This window comes from Micromys minutus (genome assembly GCF_963924665.1).
Source record: "Micromys minutus genome assembly, chromosome: 1".
NCBI classification, from domain to species: Eukaryota; Metazoa; Chordata; class Mammalia; order Rodentia; family Muridae; genus Micromys; species Micromys minutus.
Genome location: NC_137969.1, coordinates 11,946,025 through 11,955,160, shown reverse-complemented (window position 1 = coordinate 11,955,160; position 9,136 = coordinate 11,946,025). Strand labels below are relative to the sequence as shown.

Below are 9,136 nucleotides of genomic sequence, written 5' to 3'. Positions count from 1 at the left end.
CCACCCAGGCTGTCACTCAATACTACAATCTTCCCCAGTAGCTGGGGAAAAGGAGGCAGGAGGAGCAGGTACCCAGGGTCATCCTTAGCTATATTCAGAGCTCAGGGTGAGTCTGAGCTGCATGACAAAATAAATAAATAAATAAATAAAATAAAAGCAAATTAAAAAAAAAAACACACAAAAGTAGATGGCTCATCTCCTCCAATCACATAACTTCTTTCAGAACTTCTCCCTGGCTTTCTGTACATCACGTTGTTTAAATTAGTAACACCAACCAAACAGAATACTTTCCGGAAGTGGCGTTGAATAGCTGGGTCTAGAATGTGGCCGAGGATGCCCACATGAGTAAGCATTTCACTGAGTCCGACATCGAAGGTAAGCTGTTTGCTTCTTTTAGGGCTTCCTGAACATGAGCTAGGGGGTCTGATTCGATTCAAACGCTGAGACTTCTATTTTTATTTTGGGACTGTTTTATCGAGTGCTGGGGAAGGGGAAACAGCGATGCTCTCTTCGGAGCAGAGTGAAGTAGCCTACACACTAAACAGACCAAGCTGTATCAGAGACAAGACGAGCAGTAAGAAAGGAACCACTCGCTCGCTCGGCTCTTTGGCGCCGTCCCTCAGTTTCCAACACTTGGCTGGAAAACAGACAGTGTACGGACGTCAATCTACTGGCTGCTTGCTTTGTTTTGATCAGAGACTGTCTCAAAAACTGCCATCACATGCATTAAAGGCTTAAACCTAAGTGTCAGCTTTATTATTACAAACCAAAACCCAGTCATTTTCTCTGGCAGCACCCCAAGGACTGTGAAAAACACCGTGGCGCTGAGTAGTCGGTCTAGAATGTGGCCGAGTCTGCCCACATGAGTGAGCGCTTCACTCTTGAGTCTGACATTTAAGGACTTCTTGAACATGTGCTATTGAGTCTGAGTTGATTCAAACTTTGAGACTTCTATTTCTAAGCCGTGTGATTATTTTTCCCGATAGCACTGTATTTTACAGGAGACCTTATCAGACTAGGATCTGATGGTTAAGGACCACTGAGCTCTGACTAATGATGCCTTCTGTTATCAGAACTGTGTCCCACTGCGACGGAGTATAAAGGCCAGTGCTTTAGCATAAAGTCACGAATGCTGTCAGTTAAACACAAAGATAAGGCAACCAACAGAGAGGCCAATCTAAGATTCCACAGTGAATGGGAATTTCATCTGGGAGCTTCTCTATGTATTCAAAACACAGTGCCTGAGCAGGACAGCAAGAACAACCAAGTTAAACTGAAGGCTACGGTGTGACTTGGCTGGCGAGATACTTGGCCAGAATGAACAAAGGCCCGAGTTTAAGTCTCAGAGCTATATAAACTAGACCTGAAGGTAGACATCTGTCATCTCAGCAACTGAGAGATAAAGACTATAAATGGCAAATGGGGGCCAGACTAAGATATGTGAAATTCCTTTGGAAGAGAGGGGTAGGAGGGAAGATAACAAAACTTTTAACTTAAATACAAACTATTGAAAAGCTATGAAAATGTGGAAAATAACCACTACAGGATCAAAGTGATATGGCAAAAAAATGTAATTTATACATTTTTAAAAATTACTCTGTGAGATCAACTCAGAAATCCTTTGACACAAATGCTGTAATCAATACAGATAAGCCAACAATATTTCTGATAATTATGCCCGATTCACCTTGAGAAACATTACACAAGCTTTATTAAAAACATCTCAAGATGTAGGTATGTATATATGCTTGTATGTTTATATGTAAATATGTATGTATGTGTGTGTGGTGGAAGCCATGTGCAGCCAGAGGACCATTTGTAAGAGGTGTGTCCTTCCACCCTGTGGATGTTAGGTTTCCAACTCATGAACCGGGATGCCTGGCAGTCAGCACCTTTAACCCACGGATCCATCTCACGTGTCAACGGAAACAACCAGCACAATGACAAACTTCTATTTATTTTATTAAATACAAGCCACAAATGTTAAGTAGATATAACGGAATCTAAGAAATTATAATTTCCACTTCCAAAATATCTTATTGGTGCTTTGACAAGTAAAACAATGTTTTAAAATGTTTTTTTTAAGGAGCCTCGTAGGCGCAGTAGGTAGCGCGTCAGTCTCATAAAATGTTTTTTTTTTCAACTCTGGGGGTTGGGGGGCAATTTTGGAATATAAAATAAGTAAATCCCAAAACTCAGAACTGCTTTGTACCCCTAAGGTGGCTGTAAACAGTTTGTTTCGAAGAGTTCCTAGCTTAAAGGAATGTGATTATCACAGTGTAACCTTCTGTCTTGGAAGACCCCGGCCATGTTACACAGTTGTTTCGTGTTTCCATAACCCAGTCCTGACATTACCAGTCACATCAGTAGCTAGCAAGGGTCCTTCCTGCCCACTGCTTTTAACTGGTCCATTCTGAACAGCTAAGTTCAGGCCGTAAGATTTCTGCTGACTTTCAAGGTCTGCTGCAGCTGGCTTCCTTGGTGCATCTTTCTTACTGCTAGTCGAAACAGGCTTGTCAACATTCCGGCCACTTTTGGGAAGCGTGCTGCAAGCATCGCTGCTGTCCTGCTGGGGTGGGTTGCACTGTCTCTCTCTATAGGCTAAATAAGCCCTCCTGCTCCTCCAATGCCCTTCATTGCTGCCTGGCCGGCTTTTAGCTAAGCCATTCTGCACGCTTCCTTCCACGCTCGTGGGGACATCATAGGCATACTCTCGCAGGACGGTGAGTCTGCTGGCCCGGTGTCCTTTACTTCGGTTTTTATGATGGCGGCTTGGGTGCACGTTTGTTCGAAACTGCACGTCTAAAGGAGCCACGTGCATTTTAATATCGTTATCCATCGAGTGCTCAGTCAGACTATTATCAAGCTGAGGTGTGGCACTCACAGGTAAGGCACTGCTGTGGTACTGTGCCGCAGCGGCCTGCAAGTTCGTCAGCTTGCAGCCCTGGGAAGAGTTTTTGAAGCTCGACGCACTTTTGTTCGTGCACGAGGACTCCGCGCTGCTATGTGTGCACTTTGGAGCCTCTCCATTAGTGGCACTTGAGTTGGGAGGCTGGACGTTGACCTGCACCGAGTACGAGCTCCGCCCCGGGCAGCACGTCATGATCCACGCAAGTCTCACGTCCTCCCTGTTGATGCAGTGGTGCACCATGATGAAAGCGCTGAAGCTTAAACAAGTGGCTCCAAAGAAGAAGCTGAAAACCAGGTCCAAAGGGTAATACAGAGAAACGGCCATGGCCCCAAACATCCACAAGGTGACATACAAAAGCAAAGTAAGGCTGGCCCCCAAAAGCTGAGACTGGAAACTGTGCTCATTTTCCAGTGTGGATGTAGATATGAGAGACAGAGACATGGAGTCCTGAGGATTTATCTCACCGTTTTCATTGGCGGCCAATCGCTGCTGCTCTTCTGCTGGCTCCTTGAGCTCATACTTGCGCTCAGGGTGTCTTTTCAACTGAATAAATATGCTTAGAAAGTACATACAGTCCACAAAAGTGATGAAGCCGGCAGGTCCGTAGAAGGCTCCCAAGGACGGTTCCCAGGCCATCCAGCAACTAGGAAAGAACTCGGGCATTAGCTCACACACTGCATTTCAACAGAGCACTTAACTGTACCCACAAACCGCCCAAGTAGTGGGGTCAGGTATACAGAGAACATGGGGTACTCACTAGGGTGCACTCGGCCGGCTGCCATAGTTCTTGATGTTTGCTGCTGCCGTGATACCGCACACTATGATGGGGATGCCACCACCAATCAGGTAGAACCTAGAAGAGACAGTGGCTTGTTACCCTGTGTATACCGCAGGGACGCTTACTGGGATGTCTAAACACTACAGGCCATTCTTGGGAGACTGATTACTCTCATTCCAATAACACACGGAGACAACCTTCAGTGACTGCTTTTTAACATAACCTGTATGATTTTGGTCTGGATCTTTGTTATGCTTCGTTCTGCTCTGCTTTTCAGTTTGTCTCTTTGTCAAAGGACAGTCTGTGAGCTGGGGAAAGCTGGTCAGCTGCTGCCACCCAGTGGCCAGGTGGAAGAACACTTGGGTCCACGGAAGCTTTTAGTGGGTTGTGTTGTCAGGGAAAGTGGCTTCCATTAAATTCAGCTGGTGAGCCAAAAAACTGTTACACAGCAATTTTCGAGACTCACACACACACAACTGGGTAGAAGAACTGTGAAGGATGAGATTTCGCAGACTTCAGCAAGCCAAGTCCATTCCCACAATGGCAGGCATCTGAGTCAATCTTACTGCGCCTCTCCAGGCTGTGAGCAAACCTGGTGAGGGCTGGAGCGACCCATCTAGTCTATCTGGTGTTGGATTCATTTCGTCCATAGTTCACCTACTGGAATCTACCCTGGGACCACTACACTTCCAACTTCTCCCTGGATCTGCTCAGTATAAGAGTTTCAGTGGCAGGACACATGGAAATGGGCTGAGCGCTGGATATCCTCCCTGGTGCTTACCACGCACACTATTTTCCAGAAGCATTTTTATCTGGTGGGAAGCCAGCTTACTGCAATCATCTGGACACCGTCACCTTTCTGACACCCATGCTCTTCAATCCAGCTAATCCCACAGACCCCCTCCCCCACACACACATCTATCATGTGCTCCCTGGCTCTAGTGACTCACTGACTCATTTCTTGCTTTCAGGCATCCCAACTTATACTCCACATGAATGCCACACTGTCTTAACATGAAACTCTCAGGGCCACCCACTGCCTGAACTAAAGATCTCTGGCAGCTACACACATTTTAACATGGCTATCTGCTGTGTAGCTCTGAAGAGCTGGGCATGACACACATAAAACTCCCAAGAAATTTACAAAACCCATGAAGCTTACAAAACTTACACAACTTAGGAAGCCCTTCCCTGAGGTACGACATGCAGGCAAAAAGTGGAACTAGTTAGTGACACTTGTCTGAGTCACCCACGTTCCTGAAGTAAATCTAACAATGTATGAGTTCCCCAAGATGGAGCTGAATGGGCTGAATCATTTAGTTGGTCTCCCACTGACCTTTATCTGGTATGACTAAAAATAGACTCCCCGGGAAGATTAACCTCAAAGCCCCTTCACCCCAGCTCCTTCTGGCCATATACCCTACAGACTGAGTAACCTGCTATTCTCAGCTAGTCTGACCCAAAGCAGGTTCATGGCAGCAGCTTAGCACGCGCCCTCCTCCTTCCCATGTGCGGCTCTGCACTTTCTGGACGCCTGAGCGTATGTATTCCACAGCCAGTTCTGCAAACTCTGGGGTCTGGGCTGCTTTCAGCCGGGTGCATTTCAGGCCTTCTTCAGTGACCCTACTCACCACTGGTAACTGCACCCATCTAGCACAATCAATCCATTCACAATGCTCTTTATTGTAATGGGCAGGAAGGAGATGTAACTCCAAACTCAGTTTGTCTTTTGTAGAGAGAAGAAATTAGTCCTTGAGATTAAGATCAGTGACATGTGATCTCAAAATTTTTCAAAAAGCTAGTGTTTCATAGAGAGCTGATTCTCCCTCTGTGCTCTGTACATAGCAAGGGGACCCTCTCATTCCTTCTGAGAGACACAGAAGAGATGTTGATGCTTGTAACACAGAGAGCCATCCAGTCAGCCCTCAGGTCTTTCCTTTTACCTCTCAAAGTCCACACCAGTGTTTCCAGTTATAAGTTACGAACATGGTTCAACTAAAGCAAACACAACATTCAGTGAACACCTGCAACCAGACAAAGGTCCAGGATACCTCAGCATTGGCCGCGGCGGAGCGGGTGGCTCATCAGGATCCTGGCATCTTTTGGCTTTCTTAGTGAGTTGTTTGTAGATATTTCTAGCAGTGACTCCGATCCACAATACCGTGGCAAGGGTTGAATAATGAAGAATGATCCCAACCTACAAGGAAGATTGGACAATGTGTGACAATTAACAAGTGTTTCCTCAAGTCTCATTAAAATGCAGTTGGAAGGCGTATTGTGATGATTCCTTCACATGCTCATGAAGAAATTGAGGTTCTCAGCAGAACAACTTATCAGTTAGTTCACCTTCCAACTGCTACTGCACGAGAGGCAGAGAAGGGGAAGAAGCAGGGCACCCCTGGCTCTCTGCCGGGGAGCTGCCACATTCTGGCAAGAAAGTGGCACGCCGAGGTAAGAATTAAGCAGGCAACTCAGAAGTAAAACTTTCGCTCAGTTTAAGGCTGTCCCTATGTTCCTACCCGACTGTGACTTCAGCCATGTCACACTGGCCATCTCAAGCACTTCGCTATGGTGAGAGCACTCGCTGTGACTATTCTAAGTGCCATGTTGAAGAAAGCATGTGGACCCTGAATTTCAGTCTCAATTTAACAGTGAGGATACTACAGACATACAGTGCTGGGGCTCTGCGGAACCTGAATGGGAACAAAATCAAGGGCACACAAGGCACCCGCCAGTGTCACTGCAGGGCAGCAAATAACACAACTAGACTCATTTGCTAGTGAGGACAGGAAGGATGCTGATCACATGACCCCTTGGACTGAGGGTGCAATGAAGGCTTGGACACCCCCCCTTTAAAGACACTAAACCGTATATATTGGCAGAGCAAGAACATAATCTAGAATTTTGTTTTCTTTTACGAGATGGGGGCACAATGTTAGACTAAGACTGAGTCTGTAGCCTAGAATGGTCTGTAACTCACTTTATAACCCAGATTGGCTTTGAACTTGCAGCAATCCTCCTGTATCAGCTTCCAAAGTGCTAGATTTGTAAGCATGACATAGCATGGCCAGCTTTCTAACCTAATGGCTTGCTATCTTTTCCAACAGTTGCTGTTCTTGCTTCTTTGCTTATTTTGGAAACAGAATGTCAAGGTCTCTAGGCAGACTTTAATGTTACTTTGTAGTGGTGTAGGCTGTACTTCTATAAGACCCTTTCCTGGGTACTGAAGTACAGGGTGCTCCACTGCGCAAGGCTTTACACCCTGCTGAGGATTCCATCCCGGATCAGTACCTGTTCCTCTCACAATTATTACAGGTAAAACTCTAGAAATGAAAAGCACAAGAAAATCTTCTCATTAAAGGGGTAGCCCTCCAACCTTCAGAAAACTCCTGCTGACGCTGCCAAACCCAGGTCAGTAACAAAAGAACAGGAGCCAACCTGCAGCTAAAGCCTAGAGACACAAAAGCCCAAGTGGCTCTTAGACATGGCAGTAACCACCCAGAATAAACCCTGAAGACTCTGAAGTGTCAAGACTGTGGCTCCCACTTTGCTGCACGATAAATCAGAAGCCACCATCTCCTTGGTTCACAGAGAAAAGCATCACAGCCTTTTGTGCCTCCTGAATCATTCTCAGTGCCCTACACAAGAGAAGCACATGCAAATCTGTTGCATAGAAACTGGTGAATTTAAAAAGAACCCCTGCGTTTTTTATTCAAAAGGTTCTATTGCTGGTGAGTTAGAACCACTAAATACTGTAAGTTACTAACATTTCAAAACAGAGGGGCAAGGTGAGGTACTTTTCGAAGGGAAAAGAACTTAATACATGGCCTCTGACATGTTTTCTATAAGATTTCTAAATTTCTAGAAAAGTGTTCAATCTTCAAAATATCTCTCACTAAAATGGTCATGTAAATAAATTCTTTCAAGAGTCACAGTAACAAATAACGAACAATTCACAAGATCCAGGACAACGGAGCTGAGGTCTAGGAGAGAGGTTCCTGGTAGTGTGGTTTCTACCCAACACTGGATTATGCATAAAACACAATCTGATAGTCATACTTCCAAATAAATTGGAGTCAGGAATTTTCTAAACAGTTTAGAAATAAGTAATCCACAGAGCACATAAAGGACATACTAAATGTAATCCATCATTCTTTAAGAAAGATACCTTGGGCCAGAGAGAAGCACTCTATCATGCAAATTTGAGGACCAGTGTTCAGATGTGGAGAATCAAAAGAAAGTTGGAAAGGATGGTGGCCACCTGCAACCCTAGTACTCTGACAGGAGATCTCTAGAGTAAGCTTGTCAGATGGGGCAGCCATGTCAGAAAGCTTCAGGCTATGAGAGAGATCCTACCTCAATAAATAAAGTGGAAAGTAATCCAGGAAGATACTCAATGTCAACTCTGGGCCTCTACACATAGGGGACACATGCCAAATCTATGGACACCTATACACACAGACAGACAATTACTTCCACACTACATCAAAGGTATAGAAAAATGAGCCCCAGTGCGGGAGGATGCTGCCAAGGTTAAGAGAGTGTACTGTTCCTGCAGAGGAACCAGGTTATTCCCAGTGTTCATGTTGGAGTAAGCCCCACTTACCTAAGTTACTTACACAGTAATATAAACTCTGATAGACTTACATTCTTTTTAAAACACAAGTCACCATAGTATGTATACACTGTAGTAGAAACACCAACTATACCAAAAGCAAACCAAAGCAAACCAACATAACAAAACCTACCTGTATGCTGAATATAATCACATGTAAACAGGCAAAAGTTATAAGAACCATCTTCCAGAAGTAAATGATAGTCACACACTGTAAGCTACTGACTTAACACTTTCAGCATCTCCACGAGGTCAGCATTACTGATCCAGGGCTGCAAGACAGAGGTCCCTTGGCAAGCCAACAGGCTCTTCCCACTCAAGTGTGACGATCAAGGCCCCAGCCCTTGGCAACGCACAGTAGCAGAGGCAGGAGGGTCAGACCCAACATAAACATTTTAATCACGTCTCTGCTCTGTAATACCACTAGTAACTTGGACACTTTACCCCTGTATGATTCAGTTTACATACTTAGATAATAGACCAAAGTGCCTTCTGGGGTTAATATAAAAGCTAAAGGCTCAGTTGCAAGTAGATACATAGCTCTTCCTGCTCCCTAATTGGATTTTCCCCACTGGCTCTCCATTGCCAGCACAGCAATTCTCTAGATGACAGATACAAAGGACACAGGAGAAGGACATCTGGCAGATTATCTGTAGATTGAACAAGAAAAGTTGAGTAAGGTGCAGCCGAGTCCCTCTGTGCACGGCTAAGAAAACCAACGGCAGAAAGCGAACAGCCAAGCAATTACTCAGTGGAACAGGGTAGAACACACATTTCCTATCCCTGGGCCAAGCCTCTTCAACCTCCCAACTCTGCCTCTTTGCTTCCTCCA

The 9,136-nt window shown here is 45.2% G+C and overlaps 1 protein-coding gene across 1 annotated transcript in view; it reads right to left on the bottom strand.

Moving 5' to 3' along the window:
• Positions 1-2,033: 2,033 nt before the first annotated feature.
• The window catches only part of ADGRA3 (adhesion G protein-coupled receptor A3), a 95,292-nt gene continuing 88,189 nt past the window's right edge, over positions 2,034-9,136 (bottom strand). The window contains exons 17-19 of the mRNA XM_080936257.1: positions 5,741-5,886; positions 3,669-3,764; positions 2,034-3,554 (exon numbers count right to left, since the gene is read on the bottom strand). Coding sequence (XP_080792383.1) covers positions 2,312-3,554; positions 3,669-3,764; positions 5,741-5,886 — 1,485 coding nt within the window. The 3' untranslated portion in view covers positions 2,034-2,311. The remainder of the gene's footprint in view (positions 3,555-3,668; positions 3,765-5,740; positions 5,887-9,136) is intronic.